Here is a 17286-nt window from a genome sequence, read left to right as displayed (position 1 = left end):
GCTGCTTTAAAGAAACGAAATAAATTCATCATTATCAGCCCTGAAGGATTTATGTGCTGTTAAACTTTTAAAAACAACATACAGTATATCAATAGCAAGTGACAGATGGATGGATAAGCTGCATATTTTAGTAAGAAAAATATTTATCTACATAGAACTTCATTTAATTTTAACAGATGCTGTCAAAAACTGTAGAAAAATAAAATATTGGTGCATGTTTAGCTTTCTTTGTGAAACTCTATGCAGCTGTGCCTACAAAAGGGGGAAAAAAAGAGGAAACATTTTGCTGCACCAAAAGAATCAATGCAGCCACAAATACCAACATTTCCCCTTTAGATGTGAAGATTAACAGTAAAAAAAAACAAACAACTCAATACAATAAAAAATCTAATAAAACCTGCGACCCTGACAGTACGGTACACTTCATGTCTTCATAATCTTCCTCAAAGGAGAAAGAATTCTTTCTAATTCCTCACACTGGTCCGGTTTTCTTTCTTTTTGCTTATTTGCCTTCCAATTCTTCTGTCCCAGTGACATTTTGGGCAGTATGCCAAAAAAAAAAAAAAAAACATGAGTAAAGGTGAAAAACTATAGAGGATAGAAGAAAAGTCAGGCCTAAAATTCAACCCAGCTGAGAGCAGAGCTGAGAAATGCTTCATCCTTCAGCTGATCACCTTCACTACATCTGATCTCCCTTAAGAAGGACAAAGATTATAGAGTTTTACCAAGACATTTGTCTGCTTTGACAATTTTGCATTCTTAAACCAGTTCATATCAATGCACATGTTTAGTTTATTGATTTATTTATTTGGCTAGAATGCCTCAATAATTCAGAAATCAGAGATAAAGTGATGTAAACATGGAAATATTCACTTTAATATGGACTGAAGCTGAAAAGTCTATAAGAAAATCTCCAGAAAGGAGGAAGAAATACAGAAATACTGAAACCTTGTTGAAAAGGTGAAAGTCTCACAGTGGAATATTGAGGAATAGAGGATGAAATCAAGATTTTTGCTCACTAGTGTCTCGTTAAATATCTAACCCTGCTTCGAGTTTTCTAGCATTTCCATCCAGACACCGTCATCCGTCTCTACTGTCCAAAAACCACAGCAAAACATCGCAAAAAAGATTTGATTTGACATTTTCACTGGAAGAGTATAATTTAGAATTATTTTCTGGAGCACCTCGGTGATCTTTGATCTCCAAAACTGCATTAACAAAAGCACAGAAAGCAAAGTATTTATGTAGGTGCGCTCAAATTTTTCAGAAGAAGCAGTTGTTGGATCATTTTCGTTTCCAAGTAATTCGATTCAAATGACAGCATGCATTCCACACTGTGATTTCTACACCAAATCTTCACATGGGCTTTACATATATACTGTAAAGCTATAGAAATATAACTTTGCAAGTCTTATAATTATGTCTTTAAAGCTTAGATGAGGTCTAAAGGAACATTAAAACAGTGAATATAATTTTTAGGCTTCTTTTCTTATCTTTAATTATTTCTGTTTTACCATCATCTGGCCTGGAAATATAGAATTTGCTGAATTCGATACGTTTACACATAGGACAAATATTTTTGTTATTTTTCAAATAAATCACCAAATGCCTTTAATTTAAGGGACCCACTGAAGGGACCAGGAGGACCAAACACCCCAGAGTTAAAGAAGACACCCCTTACTGTGGATTTTGTCCATCTGAGCGTCTTCCCACTGCTGCTGGAATCGTTGGATGGTCCTCAAACTGTGCACAGTGAGGGGTGGAAAGCAATGATATATTCACTTCAAAAACCAGCAGGACGTCAGCCTGGATATGATCAAATCAGGCAGAGAAAAATGGACAAATTGGTCTCACAAGAGGCTACTTACTGCACTGTTCCAACAGAAAACCAACAAAAAATCAGCAGGAATGCTGACCTCGTCTTTGTGGGTGTTTTGCACCATTTAGAAAGTCAAACAGACACAGTTTCACTTGTGTATTGGATTCTCTTTAGTACTTTACATTTAACAGGAAAATACAAGGGTCTGTTTTCAGCAGGATACAGAAAATTTAACAGTGCTCTGTACATTACAATATTATAGTCAGTGTGGTGGTAACTTGGTCCAGGAAAACTGGAGCCGTGAATGTCGTGCACAGTTCACTGTGTGGTTGTGACGGGTGGGGAATACAATTCAAAATTCTCATTTACATACTGTAAGGAGTCTCTGTTAGCAGCTTGAAGAAAACACAAAAACAAGAGCAAGATACAAAAAAAAAAAAAAGACAAAATGCATGAAGAGGGAAAAAAAATCTAACTGTTGAATATTTAATGCATGAACAAGTCAGGGAAATTCAGAATTAAGAAGCTGTTTGATATTTTCCACTTTGTGTTTCAACGGTCACCAGTTTGGGCTCATAGTCACATTTAACACAGAAGTGCCAGGTTTGTTTGGGAAGTCTACATTCATCCTGAGATTTAAAGAAAAAACAGAAACAATTTGAACTGACAAACTGATGAATGAAGTTCATGCTGTGGTTGAACAGGAAGCAAACTTTAGATGCGTTTCGACTGTAATTACTGTAGTCATCTGTTATAACCTTTCAGGTTTACTTCAGCCCCGTCTAGTTGCTTCTTTTATGAAGGGGAAAATTAAGATGGACCCACAAGAGTGGTTCTTCCTCAGTTTTCCACAGCAATAAAATCCTAAGCTCTGATTATTTTCTGGAGGCTACATCCTAAAAGATAAGAAAACGCTCTTCAAAAGCTCCACAGAAATGTGTGACAGGGAAAATGGTAGATTCATTTGAGATTGCAAAGTTCTACAGTAATTAACCTTTTGGTCTTCTACAGCATTTACACTCTAAAATATAAGTAAAACCAAAGTTCATGAAAATGTGTGACTTTTTAAAATTAATTCTAACTGTAGATGTCGGAAAAGAAAAAAAGAAATTCTTTCTGGGATTAGAAACTGGAGTTTTACAGCGCTGAAATTTAACTGTATTCTTTCACAATGCTTTATAAAAAATAGGTAAAACTTCATGGGAATGTGTAATAGGTATGAAAAAGATGGAAACATGGAAACTTTATGAAACGTTTTTCTTTCTTTTTGTCCAGTGATACAGGAAAACAGTTTTAAGGTTAATTTAATTACACCAAATGCCTCTTTATCTGTGGCAGCAAAAACAGTTAAATTAAACCTATTTTTTCATAATAGCTACATTATAAAATATAAGTGCAATCATTTCAAACTTTATGGAAAAGTGTAACTGGTAATCAAAAATGAAGCTTCGATTGACATAAAACATTAATCTTCACTCTTTTATGGCTTCAGTAAATAACTGTAAACTTTATGGAAATGGCAAATCGGCCCATTTTATAGATGTTGAGATGAAAAGGGAGAATTTCACATTTTCGACACATTAACCTCTGAATCTTTCACAGTAACTGGATTGTAAAACTTAAGCAAAATTTCTCCAAATGTCATGGAAATACATAACTAGGAAGAACATAAATTATTTTTAGTTTACAAAGTCATTTATAGCATCAACTAGACCAATTGCTGTTAAACAATTAGCTTATAACTGTTTAACAGCAGTTACAACTAAAACAAACATGGGAAAAAGCTGTTCAAATTAACTTTGGCATCATTAGCTGCATTTCTATTGACAATATAATTGCACAATTTGACATTTCAAAAATAAATTTGATTTATGGAAACAAGTCAATTTTGAAACGCCCACCTCCCCAAAAAAACATTTCCATTAAAAAGTTTTAACCCTACAAGGTGATTTTTTTTCCCCCCCAAATAAAATTAGGCTTATTTTGCAAAACTGCAGTGGAAACACGTTGTTTTGCATCACATGAGTCACATGATCAACGACCAGATGTTGCCTCCGGCGCAAACCATGAAGAAGAAAACGACAGGAAGTAGTTAGTTGGAGGAAAACAGGGCAGTATGTTTTTTTGTAATGACATCACATGAACAAACGTATTTATGTGTGATTTCAATCGCGTTTCTTATTTAATGGAAGTGTTGCAACTGCAAAATGGTGCTTTTTTTCGACATTAGCAGAATATTGACTAAGTTTTGTTCACATTTGTAATGGAAACGCTACAGAGTGCAGTAGCAGCCTTGCTACAGTGGCAGCTGATACAGAAAAAGGCAAAGGCCAAAAGTAAAATCCCTCCAACAACAGAAAAGTAGTCCATGATTAATTTAAAGTGTTTTTACAATTGCTCTTTTCCACTTAACTGACCTTTTAAAAATGTAATATCTATGAAACGTTATATTCTGCATGACAACAAACAACACTAATAAGTCCACACTGAGTTAAATGAAGTAATGAGCTGTAATAAAAATGACTGAGAGAACCCAGACAAAAACCAGCGACTGTAAACCCACCATGAATGTTCGGTGGGATCTTAAAAAATCCTACCTGACCTCCAGGGCTGTTTTCTGTTGCTAAACGTCTCTTGAAACTTTCCCTTTGAGAAAATGTCGAGAGAACACAGCTTCTAGAAAAAAAGTCTACAGTCGAAACGCACCTTTAGACACCTCAACAGTAAAGTTTCACCTTGCAATCTAAACATTTTTTACAACTCATTCATTTCTCTCACACAGAACAGAAAGAGGGCATGCAGCAAAGCAAGTACATTAAACTCAATCCAGGATTTATGAATATCAACTGTGAGTCTATGTACATGTGGACGAGCTAAAGCAATATTTTACTGATAGTTGTAAATGTTAAGCTAAATTGAAGCTGGTTTTGCGCCAATATTTACATTGTTAGCAAACAGTTCCACCACACGATCAAACAGTAAATGTCAGGCTGAGAGAAATAAACTATTTCAGTTTCTCCTGTGAAACATGTGTTTGCATAATATTTCTGGATTGTGTCTAATTTAAGAACATGGGGGGATGAAAAGCAGGTAAGATGATGCCGACTATAAAAAGGACTTTAATAAGCCAAAATCAGTTGGGTAAAAGAAAAAAAAATAATAAATCAAAGCCCTTAAAATCCAGAGTAGGGAATAAGAGGAAACCGTCCTAGAAAGTAATTTTTGATCTCATGGTTGTCTCATTAGTCCCTAGTAGAATATGTTTCATGTGAGATCAGAGCTGGAAAAATGTTAACCTTCAAAAGTCATCTCTAGAAAAAAGAAACGCTGTCTGAAATGAAAACTATCTGTCTAGACGGTGATATTCTGTTTGAAATCTCAGTTTCTAAAGTTCTTTAATTCTCTGACTAATATTTATGTTCAGTGTCAGGTACATTTTAAAAGGCAACAATGAACACAACTAAAATAGATGGCTTGATTTCAGCTGCTCTGGCTCGTCTGTAAAGTGAACACAACCTCACGAACACACCCACACATTTCACACAGCCAGCAGCAACACTTTCCTTTCTTCCTCCTTGTCCTGCTGTTCGCCAACACACTGTGGTCCTGCTCATATTTAGTTTGGGGCAACGTTGCAAGTTCTAGTTTATTTATTCCAAGTTTATTGGAACTTATTAATAAAACATGGAATTCAGATATAACGTGATGCGGCTAAAAGAATGGGACAGCATGAAATGGCTGGGATGTAAATGATGAAACAAAATCAATAATATATTCAGTGACCTTCTTTAAGGGTGTTTCACATTTCTGTGGAGTTTAGAGGAGGCTGTGCTCAGTCAGAATGCATTCAGAGCTGTGTTTGAAATGTTCACTCGGTCAAAATAACATTTTCACTAGAGAACCAAGCAGGGGATGGTGGGACAGACGCCACTTCACTGCCACAGCACTTCAAAATTGTGGAGGATATTCCCAGTTATTTGCTATAAAAACCTCAAAATGCTAACTTAAATCTGAGCTGGTTGGTTGGCAAATTCTGCGGTTTTGACTAAAATCTCAAGTTGAACTTTAAAGAATTTGAGCATGAGTCACTTTGAACTTGAGACAATAAGCATCTTTGGACATTATTAAGTCGAAAAACCCTGATATATTTTTTTGATGTTAGCTGTAGCTTCCTGGGGGTACAAAAACACTTGCATCAAAGTTCGTGTGGAAACGTTGGCATTCTAATGGATGAGAAAGTTGAACGTTGCTGCAATATGTATGACTTAAGAGTGAATGACTAAGCAATTCAAATACAGCTCAATTGGTGTATTTCTCAGTTTCCTACATTGTCAAAGTTTAGGCTTGCAAAGCTTGAAAAGGGAAAGAAATCATCAAAAATATTGATCTGTTAAAACGTATGCATAGCAAATTCCCACATCAACAGTCAAATGAGATTCCAGAGCAATAAAAATCTACATCTGTCACAGCAATACAGTGGAGAAACTTTGACCGACCACAAGATTCTAAAGATCCCAAGAGTTCAACCAGATTCCAATTTCTCCTCCTTGGAGAAAGAAACTTGGAACATTTTAAGCAACTCCAGTTTGACAGAATTATATACAAAGAGGAATGTCTGTATGTATGTAAGCCCAACATGACATGCGTGTAAAGCATGGTAACATTTAGTTTATTAATGTGTATGAATAATTGTTTAATTACATTATAAACATGTACAAATTTGGAAAAAGTTGGCTGATTGTGCCTTAGGTTACCTTTTCATGCAACGCTCATCTCTTCAGGCTGGAGAACAGCTGTAGTGTTTTACTTTAATGCTGTACTAAGCCGTCTCAAGCCTCCTAACAGTGAGAAAACAGTGTCTGCACTGATATAAGTGAACTGTGACCGTTTTTATAAGGCATCAGATTTGTCAGGAACACCAGGAACTGTAGTAGGGCACTGATTTCATCTACCTACGAAATGTAGAAAATATACGTAATGAAGATGAGTACAAATCATGAATGTGCTACACCGACAACAACAAAGGTTTTGCCAATAAAATAATGCTTTTTCTACTTTGGCAAAAACAAAATTATTTTAAAACAGGTTTTAATTAGAGTCTTTGACAGTTACTTGTTCATCAAAGGCCCCTTTGTTTGGAGTAGGTACAGTACTGCAGAGTCCTGCTGAGCCACTGAAACACATTAACCCTTGTTGTACTCCTGTCCATGTCAGGATTTTGTAAAAGTCAAATCCTGAAAAACTGGAGCTGCAGCAGCTCTCGTATGTCTCCATGGCTCAGCTTCCAAGTGAAACATGTTTCCTACAGCCAAGATTTAGAGACGTCTCTTGTGATTGAGATCCTCCGGTCGAGTCTTTGGCTTCTTGCATTCTCTCCTGTGTGAGGGTGTATGAGATTACAGCACTGTGCAAACTACATGGAACAAACCCTAACCAGAACAACAATTGTTGGCCTTAAAGTTTGTGAAAAACCATCTTTCACTTGCTTGAAAAAAGGGGAAAAATAGAAAGGAACTGTCTCTTTAGAAAGTCGAGAGCAGTGCTTTCACAATGCACCTCCAATCTTAGGCTATTTCTTTTATTCTGCGCATGTAATCATGGAGTTCCTCTGGGTCTTTAAAGCCCATATCCTGGCAAACCCACTGAATGTCCTCTTCATCTGCGATGGGGATGGAGTTGTAGGGCAGCTCCTCTGTGGGGAGGGTGGTAAAGGTGGTAAACTTGACTCTCTTGCGTTTGGAGGTGGGTGAACTGGCCTCCTCACCGTTATCCTTCGTTGAACCGCCAGAGCTGCCATCACCCCTTCCGTGAACCTGACTATGAACGCTGGTCTGGGAACTGCCACTACTGTGGTGGTCCCCATGGCAGCAAGTTTGTACACCCTCCAAAGGGTTGCTGGGACTTTCCACCTGCTGTGGAGAAAGGTCGCATTGGGCCCTGAGCGGCTGGCCGTTTCCAAGGAACACCCAGTGGTGAGAATGGTCCATGTTGGCCTGGCCTTCAGGCGGGATGCGCTTATGGCGGTATTTAAGCACGAAAACAATGCAGTTGATTAGAAACACCAATATAGCCAAGCAGAAGACACCTAGTAGAGCGTACATGCCTATCTCAAGATCAGTCATGTTGCGTGGCGAATGCACAAAATCGTCCCCTTCCTCTCCATCACTCTCAGTCGGCTGCTCTTGGTTGCTGATGGTGGGGAAATTAGTGTAATCAATGGGAACACTGGCAGGCTGCTCATTAGAAGTATCATAAATTCTTCCACTGATGTTGGGATCAATGATTGTCCGCCTGGTGACAGATGCCAGCTCAATCTCGCCCTCTGTGGTCGTTTCTTCCTCCGAGTCTTCCTCTGGGCCAAAGCGGACCTTGACAGAAACTGCAGCAGATGCAATGACGCTTTTGCGTTTGGTCTTCTGGCAGGCTTCGCAGATGGTCATCTCTACACGCACCATTTCTCCTGATCCCTCGCCTTCTGCTACCACCACAGGCCACCGTTGCTGCGGCTCCTGGGATACTGACACAACTTTGTCGTCCAGAGTAGAGGCATTGAGGTTGTAGTCTTTGAGATCAAAGTAAGTCAGAGGGGCGGCGGTGTTGTCGCTGAACAGCATCCAGACAGACAAACTGGCCTCCTGTCAGGGAGAAGAGAGACAGATTATATTTCTAGTTTCAACAAAAATAAGTTTTCACCCTTTACAAGATTTCATATGAATGCAAGTTTCTCTGTTCCATTTACTTACCGCTATTAAAGATGACCTATTATGTTTTCTTGAACAGGTAAGAATAAGTCTATGGGTTATATAAGACATGTTTAACAGATTATTTTGCTCAAAATCTTTATTAGATAATGAGATTTTAGTCTGCTCAGTTCTGCCTCAGAGAATGAGCTGCTTTAGGGTGTCTTGTCTCTTTAAATCCAAATAAGCTGCTGCTGGCCATCCCACCCCAAACTCAACATTTACACTTGGACATGAAAATGGATGCAAAAAGATGCATAATTACACAACTGTACATCTTTGAAAAGCACAAGTGGAGCCTCCTGCACAAACAACAAGAATGCAGCAAGTGGTTTCCAGATGGTAATTCAACAACAAAACACTTGTCTTCTTCAGCATCCATTATACAGCAAAACCCTCCAGCTCACCAAGTATGCTGGAGCTCTGCTTGGGTTGCTAGGTAACAGGCATGGACTTCCCTAAGGTTGCTAGGTAACAATGCAGTGCTCGTCGAATGCTACCAATAGGGAGGCTTTTGAGATGGCTACACAAAAAAACCCATTTAAGTTATTTTTGTTGCTGTGTTTGTAATATTGTTTATTTGATTAAAACAGGTCTCTCTTGTAAACAAGATCTTAGATCTCAATGGGACAACCTGGACAAATAAAGCAAAAATATTGCCAAAAAACAATTGGGTGGTGTTTTTTAGTGCTTGGACTGTTTTAGAAGCAGCAGAGACACAAATATAAATATAACAAAGTGCATAATGTGTAGATTGTTAACAAGTTTAAAATTCATAAACCCCCCAAATCATGTCATTGGTTGTCTACTTAAGATGTCGCAAGACATTTTAAAAACTGATCAAAGGGGGGCGTGCCGTCGTGGCGTAGGGAATAGCGCGACCCGTATTTGGAGGCCTTGAGTCCTTGACGCGGCCGTCGCGGGTTTGACTCCCGGACCCGACGACATTTGCCGCATGTCTTCCCTGTTTCCTGTCAGCCTACTATCATATAAGGGACACTAGAGCCCACAAAAGACCCCCTGGAGGGGTAAAAAAACCCAAAACTGATCAAAGAACATATAAATAGGACACATTAAAGGGATTGGTTAATTTACATCAAGTGAACAACAAAATGTCAAGTTATCTAAAAAAACAAGGTCAAAAGGAAAACTTTCTATTTCTATAAATCAATAAAACATTGCTCTCAACATTTTAGCAGTTTAAAAGAACTTGTGCCAGGTCTAGATAAAAAGGCTTTTCAAATTTTATGATCTGTCTGTCAGAGTTGTGCATGGATAAGTTCAAATAAAATGCATTATTTTGTGGACTTTGAAATTAGCAAGGCAAATGAAGTGAGTTCATCTTACTGCAGCGATATGAAACAAGATCTTGTTTCGACTTTATTTGGGGTCTACAATGTTTTGCTGAAATAGAAGCCCTATTGGAGAAACCTGAGTGATTTCTTGTAGAAAAGAGTTACAAAAAATAATTTGAAGACAGGACCTTGTTGTCTGCTGTGTGTATCATGTAGTCAGGAACACACAATGCCAAGGCCTTGACTATTACAACTGCAGGTTTTTGAAGATTGAGCTGCACATTGGCTCCTTTGAACATGTTAGTTTTCTGCAGTCCAGAGGTCAGAAAAGTAAAGGAAAATAAATTTTCTTTAACTTTATGTAAATCACTTGGAATATTCATAATTTTCCCATATTACTTAATATGTCTGGTAAAGTTCTGTAAAAACTCTTCTACACTAATTACTTTATGGAGCTATTTAACAATTTCTATATTTATTGCCAATTTTGGCAGGATCAGTCCTCCATAAATAATCAAATTTACAGCGAATGCGTTGATGTGATCTGATGCCATACCAGAACACATCAGGGTACAACAGAACAGCGTCATGTCAAGGTCAACAATAACAAAAATCTTTTTGATTTAGAGAAGCTGTCAATTAAATTAGGTCATAATAACATTAGAGGATAATAAACAGATGAGCATAAGATGGCCGAACCCACATTGTAAATGTGACGACATTTAACAAGCCTTTATCTCATTAGTAACTGCGGTTCTTTGAATGTTTCCGTTTCTGATCTCAGTGAATAAATTCAGCTAGATTTTCCCTGTGCGATCCTCTGAAGGGTGAACGAGCACAAAATTATTTACAGGCATTCTCTTTATGGTTTCTTCTATTTTTTAAGTAGGAAGCAGAGCTCTAGCAGCAAGTTTGCAAAGATTACTGTCAAACAAACGTGTCATGGCTGTCGAGTTCTGCAGCAAGGGGAATTAAGGAGAAAGCAGTTTTAACCAGACTGGATCTTGTTTGCGTCATTAACTTGTAGCTGAAACAGAGCAGAAACATCATTTACTGCACCGAAGATGCAACTCGTATAGGATACTTGGCTTAAAATATGTCTTCATTAGATAATATTTGTTGTTTAAATCAGTTCACAACAGAAAATCGATTACCAGGAAAACCTAGTTCTTCAGCGTGAACCACGGCTAACTCAAATGTTTTGTTATGGGGGAAGTAACATGTAAAATAAATGTATTCTCACGCAATAAAAAACAAAACATACCTGAAGTGTTGCATTTATTCTTTTATGCATGTTTGAGAAATCATTTAATCGCCAAGGCAACGATTCATCTAAGCAAAACGCCTAGGTGGACTTAGACCCGCCTTTGAGGCACAGCTCCTCCTCGGAACTGCAGATTTCAAGCTTCTACCTCACAGAGCAGCCCTTCCTCACTTTGCTCCTTCAGACTAGCCAGCAGCAAATAGCAAACACATGGTGGAACTGCGTATCTGTTGAGCTCATTGTAGGAGGAGCTAGACTTTTCAGTAAAATGCTGGTAAAAATGTTGTTAAAGGGTTAATAGAGGAGAGCTGTTCTGATAAGCCGTGGACTCTTCCTGTATTGATATAATTCAGAGGAACTTTCAAATTCCCAACTCTGAGCATCTTTGACAGTCCATTACCCAAAACCTCAGGAGATTTTCTCAAACAACCGGACAGCCCTCCCCAAATTAAAGTCTTAACATTGGAAAGGAACTTCTTGTCTCTGATGAGCACAAGAACAAACCAGCTTCAAGGTTGACTTTGGTTGTGCTGGTAAACGAAGAGGTGCAGACAAAGACGCGCCATCAGTACGTGCATCAACTGATGAGTCTGTCTCTTTGTGTTTGTCTCATCTCTTCTTTTCTTTCACTCTTTACGTCCATGCTCCCTCTGGAGAAAGATTGGATGAAAATCTGCCACAGACTAAATCCTCCCTTCCCTGTAATCAGGCAGCGTTTGATAGCGTCCTCTGTTAGCAGCGTGCTTAAACGTCAGCTAACATCCAGTAGGACTGATGACAAGAGAGGCAGGATTTTGTTTCAACAGATTTTAGAAGGTGTCTAACAAATGTATACCCACTTTGCTTCAGGTTCGGAGACACGATTCTAAAAAGGCAAACCTGTCATCTCAGTAAAAAAGCAATAATATGGCTCCAATTATAAATTATGCACTGAATCGGAACCATTTGCTTCTATGAATCCATATAATGTCATCATTTCCAAGAGCTCATTTGATTAAGTTTCACTAGTATTACATGCCTAAACAGAACAGCTTGCATTATAAAATATGCATGAGTTGAGCAAACATTTGCACCATCTTAGATTGTGACTAAATGACTTGGATTCTGTTATTTCAAGTGTAATTTATCCACCTGTGGAAGCATAACCCACTCCGACAAAATTAGGAAAACTCCAAAGTGGGCGGAGTCAGGACAAACAGGGGGCGTGGTCAAGTGTGGGGATGAGCAGAGGGGATTAGTCTAGCTAATCCCCTCTGCCAACTCCTGACTTACCACTTATGGTGTGTCTGAGAGCGATCATTTTATATCTCACTCAGACAAAAACGCTAACAAACAGGATAATTCACTTGCAGTAAACACCGTTCAACCAAAGGAGGGCAGCACTGAGATGATTTTAGGCAATATATTGCAGAACTAAACAAAAATGTCATAATTTGCACAGAACTCTAGATAACCTATTTAGACAGTTTATCAGCAGAAAAAAGTTGATTTGGGGATAACTTGCACTTGGTTTACAATGGAGAAAAATGCAAAGGCGGCATTTTTTTTTTTGTAAACGTCTATCAGGATTTATGCGTTTCATTCATTTCTACAGTAATAGCAGACATTTAGAAAGTTTTCCAGTCAAACGAAGTCAAATGGCTTGAAATAGCTTCAGCCAGCAGCCTGGCGAGAGATGTGCCGCCGGAGAAATTGGCTGCCTTTTACTGCCTGGCCTTGGAGAGCACTTAGGACAATACATTACAATAATTAAATTTCAAGGTGGCCAAGAAGCGGAAAGCAGGAAAAATTGGGATTTAATGCCTGCTTCTCCTTCACTCATGCTCTGTGTGGATGTTGCTGCATTTTTAGCAACGTTGGAGGAGGGTGAACACATGTTCACGTTCTATTCTGGGTGAAGCGAGGATCCCAATTAATCCGTCCCACAGATCCACCTCTCTATGCCTTTTGCTTTGCACAAACGAATGAAACAAAATCTACATGTCGTTGCTGTTAATTTGAAGAGCAAAATCCATCTTGTGGAATACATTTGGACATATTTTAGGAGTGCTTTTGCTCCAGGCTCAGTTGGTATTTAGTTTGTTGTAAAGGAACAGAGTGGAAACTTATTAGTTCAGCTTTTATCTGGCATCCTCCCTGACAGCACGTTAAGCACTTCACTGCTCAAAAGAGGAACTGCTGCGTGCTTGTTGACACCCTTTGGAACACATTTATTTCACCGCACAGTTGAAATAAACAAGGAATTATTATAAAAACGTCTGAGGTTTTGATCCTGAAGGATTCCGTATTTTATTAGTGACCAGTTAAGTTTGTTTGCATTTTTTAAAATATAATTTCATTCACGTTTGTGGACAGTAAATACATGAATCGGAATTAAATACTTCAATAAGCAGAAACTAAACCTCATCTTCCATTTGTATGTTGATAAAAATGACCAAGCATTCTGGACATTAACATGATGTGGCAGTGATGCTTATGGGATTAGTTTGCACTGCAAAAACAACCAATGTGAGTATTTTTGCATAGTTTACTGGGAAAATATCTTAGTACACTTGAAATAAGATTAAACTGACTAAACTGACAATATATTGTTTGCTTCAAACAAGATATAAGAGTTTGTTTTAAGTAAATAATCCCTCAATATTGATGAAAAAGTATTGACTCACTTATAACATGGGAAAAATGAGTTGTTACAAGTGAAATAATCTACCAGGGGAGCTAGTACTTTTAAAAATAAATATTAAGGAATTATTGGCTAAAAACAAGATCCTAAAATCTTCCTGAAAACTTACACACTGGTTAGTTTAGTCTAATTTTAAGTGTACTAAAATGTTTGCACTAAAGATAAGATTTGGTGTTTGTGCTGTGTCCAGATGAGCAACCCCTGCAGCATCTCTGTCTCTGGGAAAAAGGCCAACTCCAGATGTCCAGGGAGAAAACATGCATTCAATTCTCCAAAAACCTCTCACTGACCAAGGTCTGCCTGCAGCAATGCAGCCGACACCAGTTGTCTTTTCACCAAGACAGTCCCTGTGTAGCCAAACAACTCCAGATAGATGGAGTGTGACCAGAACGAGTTAGAGAAAAGGCTAACTTTTGTTCATGGACAAAAAGTGACTGGGTTTCTTTTTCTATAGAGAGCTAATGGCATTACACTGCAGCACATTTTGAATGTTTGAATCTGAATTTTTGTTGTTTGTCTTGTCAGCAGGAATTGGACCACAGGACAGATTTAAGTAGGCCGCTCTTCCCATCAGCTGTTGTCCTCTATGCATAGAAACAGCAGCAGTGACAGAGCACAGTCTGACATGGTTCAATAGATCCACCTTAATGTTGGCTAATCTTTCGCTCTTGCTTCATTTTGTTACGGTGGCCCAGGAAGGTCAACAAAATACAAAAGCCACAATGAAACCCATTAGTTGGAGGACAAGCTAACCTGGAGCACCAACACCAAGGAGCTGTTGAAGAAGGCACAGCAGAGACTGTACTTTCTGAGAATACTCAAGAAGAACCGTCTCCCCTCAGACCTGCTGCAGGCCTTCTATCACTGCTCCATAGAGAGTGTGCTCACGTACGGTCTGTGTGTCTGGTACGGCAGTAGCACATCTGTGTACAAGAAGGCGCTCCAGAGGGTTGTTAGGGCAGCAGAGAGAACCATAGGCTGCCCCCTCCCCACTATGGAACAGATTTACACTTCCAGGCTCCACAAGAAAGTTTTGGACATTTTAAATGACTCTTCACACCCTGGCCATGGTCTCTTCCAGCTGCTGCCATCGGGCAAGAGATACAGAGCAATAAAAACCAGGACAAATCGCCTAAAAAACAGTTTTTTCCCGATGGCAATCATGGCACTAAATTCAAAGGCATAAGAACTTCTGCTCTTGACACAACTTTGTTAAAAATGTAAATTCTGTTGCGACACCTCCAGGCGCTGCAACCATTTTCTGATGTCTATTTATTTCTCATTTTGTACTATTTATTTCTTTATCTTTTTTATGTATGTATGTATATGTATATTGTATATTATGTATATACACATAGCCTGCATTTTAACTCGAGTCGAGCAAATCTCAATCTCGTTGTAATCTGTTGATGACAATGACAAATACTGTAAATCTTATCTTATCTTAAAAATGAAGTTTATGCTAAAACAGCATTTATGCCAAAACAGAAGTTATGGCAAAAATAAAATTTATGCTAACAACAACTTTATGCTAAAAAACAGAAGTTTGTGTTAACATGGAAATCATGTTATAACAAACTTTAAGCTAAACTGTTATGGTAAAAATTATTTTCTTTTTTGCTAAAACAGAATTTATGAACTTTTGTCTCCTTAGAAAATGAGTGAATATATCAAATAGGGTCCTTAAACAAGCACACACACACAATCCCTGCTGTTAACTTTTTCATACTGGGTCAGATTCGTTCATGTAGATTTTTAATTTCCCTCATCCAAACAGCCTCCGGTTCCCCTCCGGCCGATCATTGCTGCTGTTACCTGTTTGAGGGCCGTGAGCGTCTGGACACCGGACGCCTTGGCCACCATGGTGTGGCTGTTGCCGGGGCTGGGCTGCAGGGACAGGGTCAGGCCGGACACGGTGTGAACCCGCAGCTCCGTGATGGAAACCTTGTCATCTGTGACGGAGAGCGGCGCCTCGCCCAGCACCGCGTCCACTGCCAGCGGAGACTCCACCTGCGGAGAAGAAAAGATGAAGTGCTTTTATTTATTGCGTCTCCACATGACAGGAGGGGAGGGGGCTGGCGAACGTCGCTTTAGTCCAGAATAGACAACAGCTTTATTGTCTTTGTGAAACTCATAAAGCCCATGACAAGCCAATTTTAGATTAAAGTGCTGTGTGCTTCTGTTTGTTGCAGCGTGTCTTGAATCTATGTGTCAATGCCTCTCAGTCTATCAAAGTGGGAGAATGAAAAAAAAACAAACAACCAAACGATAAAAAACCCCCACTTGAGACGGAGTCCATCACCATCTGCTGCTAGCAGACAGCAAATAACGTGAAGCTGTAAATGCATGTCTCACAGTGACGACTAGATGAAAAAAAATACACACACACACATCTGAGTGTCATGGTTAATCCCAGCCCTTTGATAGGCGTCTGAACAAAGCCCCTTTGGCCACTTATAAAATATCACCATTTCACTTCATCGTTGCAGGCCGAGGTCATGAGGGACAGCTATCGCAGAGAAGAGCCATTCAGCCAAGCAGCGGCCTCGCTCTTAAAGTCATATGGGGAAATCAATTCCAGCTTCATCTGGAGCGTTTCATAACTCCAGAGTCGGAAAGCGTGTGAAAGCTGCAGCTGTGGCGGCAGCAGAGCGTTCGGTGTCTGACAAGCTTCCAAAATCACCGCCGGCCGAAGCCTTGAAGCAACCGGCGGTCGTTCAAAACAAACCTGAACCTCGTCTGACTTACAGCCAATATGACGAGCAAATATTCCATCTGATGGAAGCAAAGTGGTAAATATGAGGCACCTGAGAGAGCCCATCATAGGGTCAATGTTTTCATTCTTCCCAGCTTCTGGGTCAGACAGGGCTGGCCCAAGATTGTATGGGGCCTTGAGCAGAACATGATTTGGGGCCCGTCTTCCTCTCCACCACTGGAATCTGGGAGAGAGGGCCACGTTCCAAACAATGAACATAATTTTTTGAGAGGTAAAATTAAACCTGCCTGTTTTTTTAACTTGAATTTGAATTTTAAACAGGCCAATTAAAAACATTTTTAATTCAAAAATGCAACTTTAAAGCTGCAGTATGGAATTTTTAGAAAAAAAGCTTTTTTTGTTGTTAGTTTATGAGACAGATAATCTGTGAAAAGTTGAATCTCCTACACCTCCTCCTTGTGCTGCTGTTGCCATTTGAAGAAATGAAGCGCTCTTGACCAAAAACAACCAATCAGAGCCAGGAGGAGGGCCCTAGCACTGCCAATCACCCTCATGTACTCACTGCTTAACCAGCTAAGATAAACGTACCATTTATCTGCTGTCATCAAGACTATTATTCTAACTTATTAAATGCATAAAAGCTGCCAAAGTGGGAGCATGCGCTGGATCTGAGTTTGTGCACATCTAACTAGAATGCTAAAGTAACTCAGGAGACAATGGACAGATGTTCCAGCTGTGCACCACATCTTATTTATCTGACAGCTCTGAA

General features: G+C 39.1%; 1 protein-coding gene across 2 annotated transcripts in view; it reads right to left on the bottom strand.

The window, feature by feature from the left end:
* Positions 1-1965: 1965 nt before the first annotated feature.
* The window catches only part of tmem132e (transmembrane protein 132E), a 432688-nt gene continuing 417367 nt past the window's right edge, over positions 1966-17286 (bottom strand). For both annotated transcript variants that reach the window (XM_028031671.1, XM_028031670.1), the window contains exons 8-9: positions 15617-15811; positions 1966-8454 (exon numbers count right to left, since the gene is read on the bottom strand). In XM_028031671.1, coding sequence (XP_027887472.1) covers positions 7384-8454; positions 15617-15811 — 1266 coding nt within the window. In that variant the 3' untranslated portion in view covers positions 1966-7383. The remainder of the gene's footprint in view (positions 8455-15616; positions 15812-17286) is intronic.

This window comes from Xiphophorus couchianus, chromosome 11, assembly GCF_001444195.1.
Source record: "Xiphophorus couchianus chromosome 11, X_couchianus-1.0, whole genome shotgun sequence".
NCBI lineage: Eukaryota > Metazoa > Chordata > Actinopteri > Cyprinodontiformes > Poeciliidae > Xiphophorus > Xiphophorus couchianus.
This window is presented reverse-complemented; position numbering and strand designations above follow the sequence as displayed.